Genomic DNA, 18231 nt, shown 5'->3' on the forward strand with positions numbered 1-18231 from the left:
GATGATTATAAACAGCTGTTCGTAGTATTTTGTTGCTGCCATAACGTACGATTAAAACATGTCTGCAATTCCTACGACAGTGAGGCTAAGTAAGACCTGCCTGCATTTATTTTGTTAGAATTGAAGCTAAATTCCAAGTGTTAACTCAGGAAACCTAATTAAAGCTAAACCACATAGACATTCTGAGTGGATTTTAAAGTATTTAGCAACACAAAAATTTGAGTAAGTTTTCCTTTAATCTTGCAAAAATGAGTGTGTTTTCTAAATCATGTGCCCTTTCTCTTGTCTTAAAATTAAAACTTTGAGGGAAAGTCAAGCTGCCTATTTTTAGCATTTTACACATGTACTCTTTCCTTTTGAGCCTCACAATAATAATCACACTCTGCTTCGAGCAAACCAACCTCAATACCGACTTGCTGAGCTAAAGTTCAGAATCAGGAAAAGTCGGTTTGTGCTGACTTGTTCTAAGAAATCCACTTACTCTTTCTTGAGTTTCAGTCTTCTTATTTGTACCATGAAGGAACTGAGCAGTGTAACCCTAGAATTCCTTCCAGTTCTAAGAGTCTATGGTCTTTAGGACTATACAACAGCCCCGTGGCCTTACCTGGTTCAATAGCTGCTGAGATAAATGACTGAGCCTCCCGGACTCGCTTCATTACTTCTTCTAACTCCTTAGCTGCAGCCTGAGGTGTCATCTCAGGAGGTTTTACTATTGCATTGTTGGAGTGATTTATTCTAAATTAAAAATATTAGTATATCACAAACACACACCAAAGTTTAGAAAACACGAAACAACTGTTAGTATGATATACACATTTATAAATCTGAGGGTATCTCAGCAGCAGATAAGGACTAAAATAGCTAAATACAGAACAGTCAACAGCAACCTGAGATAAACATGATTAATCTCTCATTCCTGCCTTCCATCATTTCTTGCGAAACAAAGGAAAAAGAAAAACTCAAAAGTCTACCTTACTTATTCAACAATTGAACAGACTATTACAACTGCTTTCTTTTTGAAGACATGGTTTCTCTGTGTACCCCTGGCTGTCCTAGAACTCACTCTGTCGACCAGGCTAGCCTCAATCTCACAGAGACCTGCCTGCCTCTACCTCCTGGGTGCTGGGATTAAAGGCATGCACCACTCTCCCCAGGCATGAACCACTTCTATTCATTAGATTCTGCTAATAATCTGCACACACAGACAGGATGCAGGGGAAGCACTGTCCCATGTCTGAGTCGGACATAGCTTCAGAAAAGCATCTGGTAGCCCTCCCCTAGTAGGGAGGTGGCTTCTGTGACACCCAGACACACCTGCTGTTGCTATCTTCCCCATCCCACACTGAGAAGACTAGGTACCAAATAACAGTGACTCATCATGTAAGAGTAAATCCCAGCAAACTATTAAGAGATCAACCTATAAACTAAAACCCATATTCGCCTTAATAATCTACATGAAATACAATTTCTGGTCTTGAGTATCTGAAAAGAGATGTAGTGTTTACAAACAAGGATGGACATAAGCAGATTAAGTCACAATGCCTGATTTAAATAAAACACTTCTAAGTACCCAACACTACTTTCTTCATAGGATTTGAAATTTACCAAAATTCTTATTACAAAGAGTTCTGTAGTTCAATTACAAGTTGCCCTTAATCTTCAATCATCACAAAACAAACCTGACTTACAGAACTATACAGAAAAATGGCTGAAGCCATTACGCATCATATACAAACAGTTAATGGCCAACTAGATAATAATCAGAAGAGACATCTTCAAAGATAACATGCCACAGTGTCATGCATTTCATTTATACTTAACAGTCTCTTCCTTTCCACAAATTGCCAATAACTTTTTTTAAAGCATTAATTAAATCAAACAGTTTATAACTTTTTCAAAACCATTAAAATTTCTTTGTTGAAGATTTCTTACTTCAGTGGCCTGTCTCCAAACATAACTCCATTAAAAGCAAGGGCCCTTGGTACAGAATTTTGGTCTGCAAATTCCACAAAAGCAAACCGAGTTGGCTGAGTCTCATCACCTGCCATCCGAACAAACTTCACTTCTCCAACTTGTTTAAAAAATTCAAGTAGTTGATCAGCTGTCGTTGTCTGAGGAAGTAGAGTGACACTTTAATACAGCATTTTTTTTTTCTTTTTAAAATTAGGTAAATAAAGCAGTTAATGTTTGCAGGGAGAAGGGAGTACATTTTCTTTAGTGACGGGGCCACTGCCAAGGTTCCCATGTTCCTAGCAATAGCCCCTTACCTATGTGCCTCTAAGATCCTGATTACACTTCCTGGGTCACAAGAAACGCATCAGAGTTCTATAGAAGGGGGACTAGCTGGGAGGAGAGAGGGGGTCATGGGGTGGGGAATCACAAGAGAGTAGTAGGGAAAATGAATACAATCAAAATAATATGCATGCATGAAAACATCATAATGAAACCCATTATATAAAATATGCTAATAAAAATAAATTTTAAAATTATCTAAGTAAATAATACTTTATCAACAGAACTTTTTAAGAAGAATAAGCGGCTACTGCCACTCGGTTTCTTCTTAGTTACCTGCGAATTCAAATTCCCAACATAGACTGTCCTCCTAATCTCATCAATTTTGGAAGGATCCACATTCCCCATAAGTGGTGGCTGTGGGATCTCTCCTAAGGTCGTAATATTGGGGTCGAGTGCTGCTGCTGGTATGGCTCCCAAACTGCTAAGTGAAACACCAAGCTACAAAAGACAAAAGTACGTACACCGTAAGGCACAGTTTTCATTAGGGTCCAATGCGCTGTACTTTAATACTGCTTCCAGTAGACCAACTCCACAAGAATGGGAGGAGTAAAAGGGCTCCTTACTTTAAGCTACATGTATCTGAGTTATTAAGAGTGAGATCACATTATTCTTTAATACCACAACGCTTTTTTAACTACCTTTAAACTGATACTAAAAATGAGTACTAATTTTCAATGTTCAAGATAGTTGCAATCTGTGATTTACATAAACAGTGTTATTAACACTGCAGGACAGAGGTACGGTCAGGTTTCTGAGAGCCTGTAGTCACAACACCCTGTCCATCAAGCATTCAGTACAGAACCACGTGCCTTTCTGTCTGGTGGTCCCTCAGTCAATACATGTTAACACTGCATACTTGGTCAACAAAACAATATGGAAGCTTTTCTACATTTTCATCACAGGAACTGAGCTTTTTAAAAAGTACTGTGTGTGGGGAACTATTTAAGGAGCAAAATCACATACTGAGAAACAAAAAGAACAAAATTTCAAACAATATGGCACTAAACAAATTGGATTAAACTCCTCTGCAGCGGGGGTACTGAAACAAAAGCCCAGTCACGGTTATAAGCATTCTTCTACTAAGAAATCACAAGATACTAATTACTGTTTAATTCTACAGAGAAAAAAAAATTCAGGTTTTTGGTCACAACTTATTTCATCTCCTCAGTCATGCAGGTAACTACTTCTCTGAAATACTTTTTCCCCTGGCTCATGCTCATCTCCCTTCTTAAATGATTCAGTCCTTCCGGTCCTCCTGACCTGGGAAGTGATTAAGCACCTCCAAGTCTGTGCTATCTATATCTAAAGCACCAAGTTTCCGTAACTGATTTTCCTGATAAGTGATCCTATATGGGTTCTGAAATTTGAACAAGTCCCCAACTATTTCAGAGTAATCCCCCAAACAAGCTCAAGTAAGATGACATGGGGTAAATTTTTAAGTATGGACTTTAGATGGTTGCCACCAAAACAAAGTGAAAATAACGTCTCCTCCTTCCTCACCACTTTGCACAGTTTAGCGCTCACCCATCAGGAGGACTTACACTACTCACTGCCGTCAGAGGGCTGGAGGTCGGGATGGGAAGCAATCCTGCACCAGGCACCAGGCTTGTCATGGGTGGGGCAGGAGCCAGCAAAGAAAGGGCTTTGGCCTCCTCTGGGATTTTACCTGCAGAGGCAAGGTCCAAATATTATGCAGAGCAGAGACACCACAGCAACTTTACACTATGATTTTACAATTACCCTTGCACTTAAAAAATAATAATAATAAATGAATCTATCTATCAGATCCATACAAAGAAACAAATAAGAACAAAAGTAGTCTTTCCTTTTATCCTGCTCTATTAGGAAAAATAAAAGTGAGCAAAACTTCAAAGACTAGCAATCTCATTAATGGAACATTATTTTAAAAACTGAATAATGTAGACAATTATTTAACACTTTGAGCTATGGGTCACCTGTACTGGAAACTTAATGTTCATGAACCAAACGATATCAAGCATGGACGCTTTCCCAGGACGCTGTTTTCGCGGTGATCGAAAGTTGTGTTACACATGACAACCGTTCGTGTTGGCTGCGTCACTAATAGCACACAGAACATCAGATACAGAAAAGAAGAACATTTTTTAAAGTTTAATCCCCAGAAATGGCAAATAACCAAATTAGTCAAAAAAAAAGAAAGAAAAAGAAAAAAAAAACCAAATATGTGCGAATTGAAATCTGTTCCATAATGCGTGCCTCTAGTCTGTCACTGAAGCTACCTACTATGTGCAGACAATTCTGACAACCCTCAAGACTCCGCTCAACTGCAGATAAACAGAAGAAAACAGAAAACTAGAACATGCATCAGCTTCAATTTAAAAAGGTCCATACCCATTCATCAATCAGGCACCTCACCAGCATCAGTAATGCCTAGAAAGAATCCAATCCCCAAAACTTCATGGGGCTCAACATTTCCCCAGTCTCAGGAAACTTAAAATACTAACTTTCAGACACAATGTATGTATACTTATGTGAATAATAGTAACTACTACTTAAAAATGCTTTTCTTATGAAGCCTGTAGTTTTCTAACAGGAGTAATACTAAAAATCACTTTAGAAGTGAAGAAAAATGCCTGCGACTTTAAAAAAAAAAAAAATGAAAAATTTACTTTTAAGTTCATGATCTGCCATAATTAGTTTCTGAATTGAAAGCTGACAGACTAAAACTCCTGTTCTCCCCTATCTTTTTGCAAAAAAAGGTATCTTTCTCAAAATTGATTGCATATATAGCCATCCTAGTATTAACTCAGAGAGTCTTAAAACTGTACTTTAAAAAGAAAAATTACAAAAACTGAAATATATGTGGCAAGTTTTCAAAAGCATTCTGCCTGATTTCAGAGGTAAAATCCTATTTAAATCAACCAGATATAAGAAAGAAATCTCCAAACAACTTCTGGAAAGATCTCTAAGCATGGATGAAACTCAAGTTGGAATTTAAAACTTTAAATAATGGTTATAGCTTATCTATTGAAAGAAAATTAGAATTACAGTTTAGTGGCTTTGGCAAATGCATACTTTCTAATTTTACAGCATCTAAATTTAACTAATTTCGAAAACAAAGTTATTACTTTAAATCTGGAGAACAAATTTCTTAACATGCAGAATGATAACAAGGTAGGCCTTAAAGAAGATAGCAAGTAACAATGAACTACTAGTTACCACTATTACTATGTATCTACATATGCCCACTTACATACTATACTATTTATATTAAGTATCACATTCATTTTATCTACTGGAAATATATAGTACTTTTTAAGGTTTAATTAAAACCTGAACAACTCTGATGAGTAACTGCAGTACTGAGATGTGCACTCTATGCTTCAGTACCCTAATTTATGTACCTAAAAGAGTTCCAATCTAGTAACGTGCCAAATTTAATATCGCTTGTCAATAACCAAAACCAGCTACCCATACAGTACAGAGGCTACACAGACAGTAAGGTATTCGACATGGGCCAAGCCCATTACTTAGTACTGTGAAGCCTCAGTTCTACCTTAAATATCATCAGGCTAGCAGATTCTCCCTGCTATTCATGACAATTAACTGTAAAAAAAAAAAAATCAGTAACTATAAGCTCAATATTATTTTGGTCTTATTCAATTAAAGATACCTTAAGAAGAAAGCTTCCATTGTTTTATCTCCAAAATAAAATTTATCATCTAAAACTCAGAGTATAGAAGTATAAAACAAGTAAGCATTTAGCATTTTCCCCAAACTACACTTCAAAGAAAAATGAGGCAAACATCTCTCACTTTGAGTCCTGACTTCAGAATCCACTTAAAAAGCTATTAACCTCTAAAGAATTCTCAACAAAAAAATTCAAGCAAACAAAAACATATGCATGCAAAATAAATAACCAACAGTTTTCTCCAGTATCCATTCCCCATAGAGGCAACAAAAGGCTCCGTAGGACCAAGCTAATGAAAGACAAAGACCTCCCCCTACCTTCAGACTGTCAAAAGAAATGCACTTAATTTTCCTTGATGGTTTTACATGCCTACAGTTTTAGGGGAAGGATAAAAATTAGAAGCCATCAGTTGGTTTTATGAGAGATGTAGACTTGGGGAAAAAAAATAATAAGCACTAAGCCTATCAGAAAATGTTCCTACAATTCTAGTGTTAAGTGTTTTAATGTTTGAAGATCCCGCAAACACCAATTAAAAGGCACTGAGCATCCTCCCAGCACTTCGCTCTAACTTACTGCATGGCAATTTAGTTCATCTCAAGGTTCAGAAGCTCTGTTAATCATTCCCCCATAAATTTGCAACATGTTAGGAATTCTTAATGGAATACCATTTACAAAGAACTGGAAAGCCAGCTCACAAGTTAAAAGTGAGAGATTTAACAAAACAAAAACAAAACAAAACAAAAAAAAAAGGGACAAAATAAAAAGAAATAAAATGAAAGTAAAACAATAAGAACAGAGACAGGGCGTCCATCTTCTGCGGCTCAGACTCCGATCTCATTTCCCCAATGAAGGTTTCACTTGGCGGCAGGTTTAGTGGCATGGCAAACAATGCCTGGCTCAGGCAAGTGTAACAGGTCTGCCTTGGCCAGTCTAGTCATCTAATAATGCACAAATATCACACAGAGAAAACATACAAAACCAAATTAATAGTCAAAATCCATCTACCACAAAATGTGGACATAAAGTTATGACTGATGATTAGGCTCACACCTGCTACGTTGATCTTATTTTTTCTAAGTGTTAACATTTATAAAAAGAAATCTGAAATGCACGCAACAACGAAAAGGGGTCATATTTAGACAAGCATAGTGATTTTAGTCAAAATGGCATGTTTGATTAACAATAGTTCATGCTTGACTGGTATCAACACCACTTTTCCACCCTCTTCTCACATAACTGTCTGAACTAAAACCCAGCAAACTCAAAGACACTGAAAAATCTGGTGAGAGGTTTCCCGTGGCCTCTCTCGTTTGCACCACACGCTGCGTCTCTGTGTGGAGGCACAGCGAGGCAGGTGCACAGGGCGCACAGCACACCTCCTCACTCTCTCCCGACTCCCTCCATTTGCCTCTCACTGCTCTTTCTGAATATAGAATGCAGTACTTCTTTGTTGGCAGTGCATAATCAGGCTTAACAGCTGTGAAGTTCATCAGCTGTCTTTGACAAAACTAATAAAAATGCTTATCAGTGTCTTCCTAATACCATTTATAAATGTGGAAGTACAAAAATGCAGTAAATGTAAGAGTTGCATGTCCAAAAATGGTAAAATTTTTTCACAAAATGATAGCATTAAAAATAACTAAGGAGTTCTAACTGACTGTTTTTTATAAGTTACTACCAAGTTAAAAAAAAAAAAAACTAAAAAAGAGATTTCCATATCGATTGTACGGGATTACAGCAAGGTTCCAATAATGATTTAAAACTTTCCATTCAAAAATCAGAACTGATAAAAGCCTACACTATAACTTTCTGATATCTCCAGGTAAGAAATCTACTGGAATATTTCCTGTGCAGTTTCAGGGCACGAAACTTGGTAGAATTAATACTGCCTCTTCTCCCACCTTACTCCCCAACTTGGGGCTCTCTGTACTTTTAACTGCAGAGTGTCAGGTAAGACTCTACTTGGCAAATTATTTACTTTAATCCATCTTCCCTCTCTACTGTCAACCCCTGGAACATGAGAAATATGCTTTCAAATTTAGCTGGGGGAGAAAAAAGAAACCAGAACTTCCTGTTCCAGGATTGCAAAATTACCAGTCTGGGAGGAGGTGTATCTTATAGCTCTTAACATTTCAAAACTGGAATTCTGAAACAAGCATAAAATTCCCAAAGTGCAACAAATTCCTGATGCACTAGGTAATTTTAATGTTAACCTACTAACTACGAGTTTTTTAAATTACATATAAAAAGCCCATTGAATTGTTTCTAGCATACTTTTATGCTACAAAATAGTTATCAGCTAGCAAAAGAAAAATGTTCATTTCTAAGGACATGTAAATCTAGAAAATAATCAAATTTTAAAATCTACGCGCACACACACACACACACACACACACACACACACACACACACACATATATGTACAAGCCAGTCAGTACTCTAAGTTAATTGCACTCTGAAACAGTCAAAATGACTCTGGAAAAACATAATTTTTAAAAAAATAATAATTAGCTCTTAAAACAATTCAAGACATAAAATGTAACAGATATTGGGACGGCCTTTGGCCTGCTCCCACCTTCGACATCACTCCTTGATGGACGCTTTAAAAGCTTCGCTCCAGTTACCCTCCCCAATAAAAGCCAATCAAAAAAGTTCTAGTGGTATAGCAAAAATTATACTATAAATCCATAGTCTTGCAACAATTGAGAGAAACTACCGTAAGAGGATATTTGAAAGAATAAACTGAGTATTTTTCAAATGAATATAAAAATATCATAACCAATTTGGCTGAATGTGTTTTACTTGGGAAACTCTTAACTGTCCCATGAGTATATATATTTACATATGCATTTTAAATACTTTCCCATTACAACTTAAGTTTTTAAATTTCAAAAGGTTCTTACAATCTGCCAAAAAAAACTATAAACTTCCTAAATGTTCAGTTGTAAAATTTCAAATATCCGTAAAGTAATGAACTAACTATATCCATGTAATTTTCTATCAGGCGTTTTTCTTCTCCAAATTTTATTCTAATTTTCACACACACAAATGTGAGTGTGCACAAACAGACTCACACATAGAGTACTGGCCAATTTCTAGGAAAGCCAAACAGACAGGACAGAAACTAAAACAATAAGGAAAACCGTGAGATACTAACCTTCTGCACAAGGAACTACTATCAGAGCTCTGTCAATAAAAACCGTGTTAGTTAGATGCTGGGCCACACCAACACTCGATGGGTCACGAAACTTAATATAACATACTTTGGAGGAAAAAGCAAGTGGTGTATTGCTGCAAGATAAAAAAGAAAACAAATGGATTAATAAACATTTGCATGGTTTTATAATTTTCATTTGAAATTTCTTTCTTACACCAGACTTAGGTAATTTTCATTGCTAAAGATGATTAACACACAAAACAAACAACATATTGTAGTCATTCAATACTGACTTGTCTGACAAAGCAGAAGCCAATCTAGGGTTGTCTACAAAACCTGGGAAGTGAAATTTAAAATCAGTCAGTCCTGAGTGACATCCGAAAACCATGTTCTCAGGCAAAATTACTTTACAGAAGCTCCAGCTCTCAAGACTTTTCCCAACCCTAACTGAATGATTACCCAACATTTTATACCACTAAAAGCAAAGCGAAAACCATAGCTAGTGGTACCATGGGAAACCCTGGGTTCACTGCCAACAATGAAAAGGAAATCACTGAAAACTTCATAATAATAATACAACCTGTAATATGGAATTATACAAGAAGGTTTCTGCATATGCCAGATGGCTTCAGGGTACAAAGAAATGTGCTTTTTGGGACCAAAACAAAAGGTTTTTACAAACAAATGTTATATAATTTATTTTGCAAAAACATTAGACACTAGTCCATTTGATTCAACTCAATCTAGACAGATCTATGGTAAAAATGAACCAGCATGGAAAAGGTTGTGTCCAATATGATCGTACCTCATTATATTAAAAAACAAAACACACTACCTTCATGGCCACTATGTTATTATCTATACTATTTATCATTAAAACACTGAATAACTGTTTAACTAGTAATTACAAAGTCACCTTTTAAAAAAGATGTATTTATTTTAAGTGTGTGTACACATACGAAAGCTGGTGGCCATCAAGTCCAGAAGAAGGCTGGAATTGGATCACAAGTGAGCCACCCTAGAGGGTGCTGGGAACCCAACACTACTGAGCCATCTTTCCAACCCCATCTACAGTCACTTATTACTAAATTTGTTCTCTGTAATCCTTCACATGTAGCAACAAATCCATCTTTAAAACAATGCTGATAACATTAAACGGTTAAAGTTACAGTTACACTATCAATCTGTGATGGTTAATGCTTCTAGTCAAACTCACTGGATCCACAATCTCAAAAGAGACAGTTCTATGCAATATTACCTACATTAGAGTTGAAGTGGTAACATTCCTTGGGCTAAGGTCCTATAAAACAAAAAGGAGTACTGAGGACCTGCTTCCTTACAGTGGACCTAATGTGACCAGCTGCCTCCCGCTCCTGCTGTCTTATCTTCTCCTCCATGACAGACTGCAATCCTGGAACTATAAGCCGAGCAAGCCCTTCCTTTAAGCAGCCTTGGTCACGGCAAAAAGATATAGATCGACAGACAGACAGACAGCCAAATACTGTAATCAAATTCATTTGGGTTTAGAACTTTAGCCAATGTTATAAATATGTGTTGGGGCCACTTGAGTTGTTCTTTAAAATACTAATTCTTTCCTATTTGACTCAGTTTATTCCCCCACCACACCCCTGCCTAAGGTCACCAATTCAGTAGCCCTCACCAAAAACCCCTCTTCAGCAACTGTCTAAACCAAAGCCTTCTATAGTGTCACATAAGTAAATATAGCCCCACTCAGATTTAAGTCACCACCTTACATTACCAAATATCTAACAACCAGATCTGAGAGCCTGCCTGGTGAATATTAATGTCACTTTGAAGAACCCTTACCTCAGGAAGCTCACACTACCTTCCCTTCTTCCTAGCCCCGCCCTGTAGCCTGTATTTTCTATTTAGTTAAAAGTAACAGTCAATTTCTCTGGTCTGCTGGCTGGCAGTAACTGATACTATTCACCAAAATTTCCAATGTTCCTTCTAAGTGCACAGTAAAATTCCACTTTTCTGCTTCATGAACTCAATTGCATCCAAATAATTTACTTTGGTGAATTAAATATCAACACAACTAACATCTCAATTCTGCAGGAGCTGTGAGAGCCAGTTTAGCCCTTTTCCTCTGCCACAACCACCAGCAACACTCAAGAGACAGAAAGCTGATTGTCAACTTCATCTCAGAGCGTCTGAGTGAGAACTTCCCAGGCGGGTTAAGAAATGATCTCTCTTGTCAAACTAGGACTTGGGTTGCCAACCCTGAGTCACTCCTGATCCCTTGCTCTACCTTCCCTACTTCCTCATCCAAACCATCAATAAACCCTGGGACCATCTCCTAAACACACGGTACACTAAGTATTTCCTCATTCTCACTATTGATGCCTTAGTCCAGGACCTCAGCAATGCTTACCCAGATTATCTTACAGTTTCCTAATCAATCACTCTTTGTCTAACTTTAATCCCTTATTAATGGTCTTCCACAAAAGTGCCAGTGTGATCCTTAAACCCTAAATGCATCACATTCCTTAAGATTAAATTCCCTTTGTGTTCCGGCTTCATTTTATATATACATATGTATATATAAAACCTCCAAAACTCCAGACATACATGTGATTCCTAGAACACATCCTGAAAAAGCATTCTGAACATGCTGCTACCCTCTCTCTCCTTTAAACTAACTCCATTTTCCTTCAAGACTCAGTTTCAAGTCCTCCGTACAACATCCAAAGATCCCACAGGCCACAGGCACAATTTACATGAACCTTCCAACACATCCTCTAAGTTTATCCAGCGACAAATGCTTAGTTACTTGCCACAAGAGTTTATTTCACTGGCAGACCAACACTGCCTAATTTGGGTGGCAGGCTTGACCAAACAAATGAACTCAAAACAATCAGACTCTTTCTGGAAAGTAGCTTGTGTATCCAATAGGCCCACCAAGAAACAAAGAAAACACACAAAAACAAACACAGCCTCTAGAGAGAAAGGGCAGGGTCACTCTGATTGCTGCTACCTTTCTGAGTCCCAGTCCCAGGACCCAGGAGGCCTCAATGCTCTGTGGTCATTACAGCCTTTATTCGTCAACTTAGCAAAGATCTTCATAAATAATGTCAGCACTTGGGTGCGACTGATAACACACTGTCCTTCCCAGCTAAAGCAAGGAATGTCAAGAGGAATAGTTTAGCCCTCTCTCTAATCAAGAGTCTGACAAGATTTCACTAGAGCTACACTTCCTAAGTTGCCAGACCCTTCTGTGAGAAAAATGCAAACCTAAATAGTCACTACTGAAAATAAAAAATACATCCTAGATATCTCTAGTTAAAATCCACTTCTCTTTAAATTTAATATTCATGGACATAATAAACCAATCAAATTTATAAAGAAACTACATGGGAAACGGGAAAACTGATTTATAAATGGTCTATTCTGAAAAGCACTATTATGGTACAAAAATGTAAGGTATGGTTCTTACTCTTCCTAATGCTGAGACCCTTGAGTACAGTTCCTCATGTTGTGCTGACCCCCAACCATTAAATTATTTTTGTTGCTACTTTATAGCTATAATTTTGCTACTGTTATGAGTCATAATGTAAATATCTGTTTTCCAATGGTCTTAAGCAATCCCTGTGAAAATATCATGTGACTCCCTGAAGGGGTAATGACCCACAGGTTGAGAACTACTTATTTAGAGGTTCTATCAAAATCGCAAAATCTAAAGCATTAACAGAGTTTTACGCATGAAATTATTAACCACCACAACATTTATCTAAGGACCCCAATAGTACTCTGAAGGGCACAATTCTAAGCCTTTGCTTATTAACTGCTGACACTGCCTACAGACCTACCTACCACTCACTGCTGACAATCAAACACTTCCAAATGCACAGAGCTGAAGCTCATTCATTTTAATTAAATATTAAAACGAAGACCAACATATGACAGAATTAAAAAAAACACTCAACACAGCATGTGTCTTTAAATGTTACTTTAAAGCCCAGCAATATGCAAAATGCTTACTACAGATTAAGTAAAAGAAGCTTATAATCATAGTGGATGAATCCTTTGATTACACTGTATTCTAATAAGCACATACAGGGAACCAAAAGAGAAAGCATGCTAATGAAGGAGTCTGATGGGGAGATGTTAAGAGCACAGACTTTATTTCTTGTTCTCCATTCTATATAAAATGGTTGCTATGGTTAGGTTATGATGACGCTCCAAAAAGGGCCCCGGTGTGCTAAAGGCTGGGTCCTCAGGTGCTGGTTTTGGTGTTACTGGGTTACACAGGTGAATGAATGCACTATTAGGAGGCCAGGGCTGCCCAGAGCCCCAGGCTGCAGCCTTAAGGAGTTTTATCTTTTCCCTGGCCTTCCTGGGTCTGTCTCCATTTCCTAGCCTCCACCGCTTCTGTGCAGCCATAGGCTAAATCCTCAGAGCCAGCCAGCTGACTGAGACCTCTGAGATCCCCAGCCAAAGTAAAAGTAACTCCTGGCTTGGGGACCTCAGGAGTTTAGCCATGGCAGCAAAAACAACAGACTCAGCACATGTTATTTCTTTAAATTAACTATGTTACTTTAAGTAGTTATAGACTTTTACTTTGGTTCTTTGAACTTTGAAAACCAGAGAAGTAGGAACAAAAGTAAGCAAGAAAAACTGCAGGTGAAAATCTCCCAGGCCAAAAGAATGAACCCTGGGGGGGGGGGTGAGTTTGGGGGTGGGGAGGGGTGAGGTTGGGGGTGGGGAGGGGTGGGGTGTGGTCAACTGAGGGAGGGCAGGGTGGTGGAACTTCCGTGTGCTTGCTACATTGTTGTCTAAACTCTGTAAAACTTCACTGAGCTCATCATGACATTCATTTTTCTGAATGACTATTGTATCACAATGAAAAGTTTACTAGAAAAAGCAATTTGTACAAATAGGTTTTCATGGACTATGAAATTCAACCATTGTGAAAAAAAACTTATACAGTAATTCTGGGTATTTAATTATCTGGCAACACACACATACACACAAATGGACAAAGGATTCTTTACATGAGTATCTGTGCAAGTGGAGCTGTAGAGAGGTCTGAGGACAACTTCCAGGGGCTGAACTCTCTCCTTCCACAGTGGGTCTAAAACTGAACTCAAGTATCAGACTTCAGATGCAGGCTTTTTTACCTGGTGAACTATGTTACTGGCATGTTTACACAAATGTTTAGTGTTTAAAAATTAAAATGAAACTGGCCTGAGGAGGCAGCTCAGTGATGCACTTGCCACACAAGCAAGTGGGATCCTTAAGCTCTGCACTTGCATTAAAGGCAGGGTGTGGTGCTATGCATCTTCCGCCCAGGGAATGGAGACAGCAGATCCCTAGGGTGAGCCAGCTAAGAGCTTCAGGATTAGTGACAGACTATTTTCAAAAATAAGGTGGAGAGCAAAAGAAAAAGAAGATGCCCAAAGTGGACCCATTTTCACATTTCACTGAAAAAACGTTTCTCTAATTTTAAAGCAAATAACTACTCAACTGAGCATTAATCACAAAAATGCGTATATGATGATCAAAACAACTATCATTATCTTTTGACACACATACTAACTGACTGCAATTTACTTCAGCACATCCTTAAGGAGCAGCTAGGGTAACTGTATTATGGAGAGGAAAACCTGCAATAAAGTTTATCAGTATCACTGTAAAACCAGAACTCCTGCACTCAGGTAAAAGTATTTGTCTGGCAACAACTTTGCCAAAGGAATTACATTGTGACATACTGACTTTATTTTAATACAAATTACAAAGTTTTTGTTCCCTTTGACCTTTAAACCCCAAATAACATTTCTCAAGCAGGAAGGAAAGTGGGTTTATTCAGGCCAGCCCTGAAAAAAAGAGAGTAGACTCTTCAAGATGCATCTCCCCAATTGTCAGTTAGTAAAAGGCAGTATCACCAACTAAACCCAAGTCTCAACCATACAAATGGTGTTTCACTGGGAATGAAGAATATTCTGATATGTTTCTTCAGATATTCTACTGTCCCAAAGTTAACTTGCAAGCATTCAAGGGCAGAGTATTTTACTGACTGGCTTCTGACCCTTCCAGAACATGACCCTCCTCTTAACACTAAGAGTGAGTACTTAAAGGACAGCTGAAATGCTAAAAATGCTATAAATATATATATGTATAGCACAAAATTTTAATGTCTTGGTTAAATCAAACCTTATGCTCATGGACTTATTCAGTATTCTTGTCAAAAATACACTGCTTGAATCTCAGCATGATGAAATAACCTGTATAAACCCAGACTACATGTAGTTCTACAAGATAAACCACCTCATAAAATGTCAACTTCATGAAATACTTTATTAAAGTGAGAGAGGGGCCTATCTAGCCTGGAAATAAACTAGTATGTGGTCCTGGAGATACACTATATAAAGTGGTGGAGGAGGACCCACAATTAGAACAAGTGAATTCGCTATTTTTTTGTTGTTGTTATTTGTTGTTTTGTTTTTCAAGACAAGGTTTCCCTGGCTGTCCTGGAACTCACCCTGTACATAAGCTGGCCTTGAACTCAAGAGATCCACCTGTCTCTTGCCTCCCGAGTGCTGAAATTAAGTGAGCCACCACGCCCAGGAAGAACAAATGAAATTTTATTAACTGGTCCAACAAAGCAATGAATGCAAGCAAAGAGAATATTGATGGGCATTCAGTGTATTGTTTCAACTTTTCTGAATGCACAAAATATTTCCAAGAAAGAAAATAGTTATTTTTAAATATCCAAACGCATAAACTACCAATATAAATTGGTTACAATACTTACAAATAGAAGAGAAAAAAATGTTCTACAAGCATCACTATAAGTTGAATTATTTCACTAAAAAAAATCGTGGGTAACAACTTCCCTGTTCCATCAAATGATTTTAGCATAAAGACTAAATTCTGTGATCTTTTTCATAAAGTTTATGCGTGTGAGAATGTTAAGAATCGGAAAACCGTCGAGGTGGTGGTGCACGCCTTTAATCCCAGCACTCGGGAGGTCGGGGCAGATGGATCTCTGTGAGTTCGAGGCCAGCCTGATTTACAGAGCGAGCTCCAGGACAAGCTCCAAAACAATGCAGATAAAGTGTCTCAAAAAAAAAAAAAGAAAAGAAAAGAAAGAAAGAAAGGAAGGAAGGAAGGAAGGAAGGAAGGAAGGGAAAACCATTTCGAATTATCTGATTAGTTAACACTGCATAAGGAAATTCACTTCAAGTACGCTACCTGGGAAGCGATCTCGACATAAAAATGGCGACAATTCTGCACTGACTTATACTTTTTTGAATGGTTTGAGACGGTGTGACCTTCTAGGATGAAAATTCAGGCTGCTGCCCAAAGGACGTATTAACGTGATCTTTAAAGATCGTAGGTATGTGCTCGACTAGAATTTTTTTTTTTTAATGTAGTTAATTTCTATGATCATCACCCCGGGGGACAAAAACAGCCCTGATTCTAAGCCTCTACACAACGAGCACCCCGAGGCTAAAACCTGGAGGTCCAGGCCGTTGCAGGCGTCCTCCACGATTTCTCCCAGTGCAAAAAAAAAAAAAGGACGTTACGAGCTTTTGCCATGAGGGCTGCTGCGGGCCCACCTGCGGCCATCTTAAGTTCGGGGGGTGGGGGAACCTAAGCGCTGGGGGCACCCGGTGCGATGCCCGGTACATCGGCCACAGCCCCGGAGGCTCGAGAGCGGAGGCCACTCGTCAGTCCTCCGCAGGCACCGCGCCTGGAGGTTCATCAACGAAAATACCCCAACCGGGAGAGCCGGGTAACGCGCCCGGTGCCCTCATCAAACATGGCGGCGCGGGCGGCAGGGGCGCGGTCACGTGACGCCCGCGCTCGCCCCAGGCCCGGATGGCGGCGCGCCCCTCCCCCGCACTCACTCTGGGGGGTAGAGCCGCAGCTCCTCGATTTCTCCTAGGAAGGAAAAGAGCGTCCGCATCTGCTCGCTGGTCACCGCCGACGACAGGTTCGTCACCTGAATCACGGCCGTGGGGAAGAGGCCGAAGCCTAAGCCCAGACCGAAGCCGCCGCCGCTGTTCATCCCGGCCCCGCTGCCGCCGCCGCCGCCGCCGCCGCCGCCTTCCCGCTCCCCAACGTCCACGACGCGTCAGCGACGGAGCCTGGGAAGCGCAGGCGCGCGGCCGTGAGCGCGCTCCCGCGGGCTAATTCGCCGCGCCCGGCACGTCTAGCCGCCCCTCCGCGCCACTCGCCTGCTCCGGGGGCTGCGCGCGCCGGCCGGAAGTGTCGCCGTGGCAACGCGGCGGCTCCCGCGGGGGCCCCCGGGCCGCCTCGGCAGTGGGGGCCGTGGGCGCCGAGGCTGCCGCCCGGCTCCGCCGCGTCCTCCGAGGTGTCGGCTGCTGCGGGCCGAGCGGCGGAGCCTGTGCCCTCGCGCTCCACCGCGTCCCTCTGTGATCGTAGGGAGCCCGGCTCTTCCTGGTCGGCTCGGAAAGCGGCAGCGGCGGATTCAAAGCTGCAGAGGGGAAAGGGCGGTAACGTCTGCACGGTGTAAATGAATACCTGACCCAAGTAACGCCTCATGAAACACAGCCTGCTGCTGCCCCTCTTCATCTGCTTTTTGGGTTGTTTGTTTGTTTGCTTTTTTGTGGCACGCATTCTGATTGTGAGAATTCTTGGAAATTTCCACAACGTGTATGGAGGTTCTGGTTGAATTAAAGTAAATGAGTAAATGAAAGGACCTGCTGTCATTGTTTATGACATGCAATTTACTCACTAGCAGGCCTTACTATTCATACTGTTACACAAAGGCACCTGCGGTCCACACAGAATTTGCACCTTAGTAAGACATAACAGTATTCAACCGGGGCAGCTGTATCCAAGGGGCGTGGTTCTGGAGTCATTCCTGTGGGCCCAAATATCAGAACATAAACTATTATTAAGACTTTGTTGCCCCTTGCATGCTAACATTTGTACCGATGGTCTAAAAGCAACAGAGGGCTGAGGGTGTACTTCCATGGGTAAATGATCAACTTGAAAGCCCAGTGTTGAGCCCATAAACTTGAAACTGCCATATATCTGTAATCTCAGCGCTGGGGAGGTGAAGGCAGGGTGTCATCCATCACTACAAAGCAAGTTAAGGCCACATGAGATTCTGCCA

General features: G+C 39.9%; 1 protein-coding gene across 3 annotated transcripts in view; it reads right to left on the reverse strand.

Annotated features, from left to right (window-relative positions):
* Positions 1-17190, reverse strand: part of Srek1 (splicing regulatory glutamic acid and lysine rich protein 1) — a 33688-nt gene extending 16498 nt beyond the window's left edge. For 2 of the 3 annotated variants that reach the window (XM_051182864.1, XM_051182863.1), the window contains exons 1-6: positions 16997-17190; positions 9123-9256; positions 3837-3961; positions 2569-2733; positions 1933-2111; positions 605-735 (exon numbers count right to left, since the gene is read on the reverse strand). In XM_051182864.1, coding sequence (XP_051038821.1) covers positions 605-735; positions 1933-2111; positions 2569-2733; positions 3837-3961; positions 9123-9256; positions 16997-17157 — 895 coding nt within the window. In that variant the 5' untranslated portion in view covers positions 17158-17190. Of the gene's footprint in view, positions 1-604; positions 736-1932; positions 2112-2568; positions 2734-3836; positions 3962-4250; positions 4873-9122; positions 9257-16996 lie in introns of those variants that run through there. The other variant, XM_051182865.1, reaches the window with a different exon arrangement.
* Positions 17191-18231: the final 1041 nt, after the last annotated feature.

Source organism: Phodopus roborovskii, unplaced genomic scaffold (assembly GCF_943737965.1).
Source record: "Phodopus roborovskii unplaced genomic scaffold, PHOROB, whole genome shotgun sequence".
In the NCBI taxonomy this organism is placed as follows: domain Eukaryota; kingdom Metazoa; phylum Chordata; class Mammalia; order Rodentia; family Cricetidae; genus Phodopus; species Phodopus roborovskii.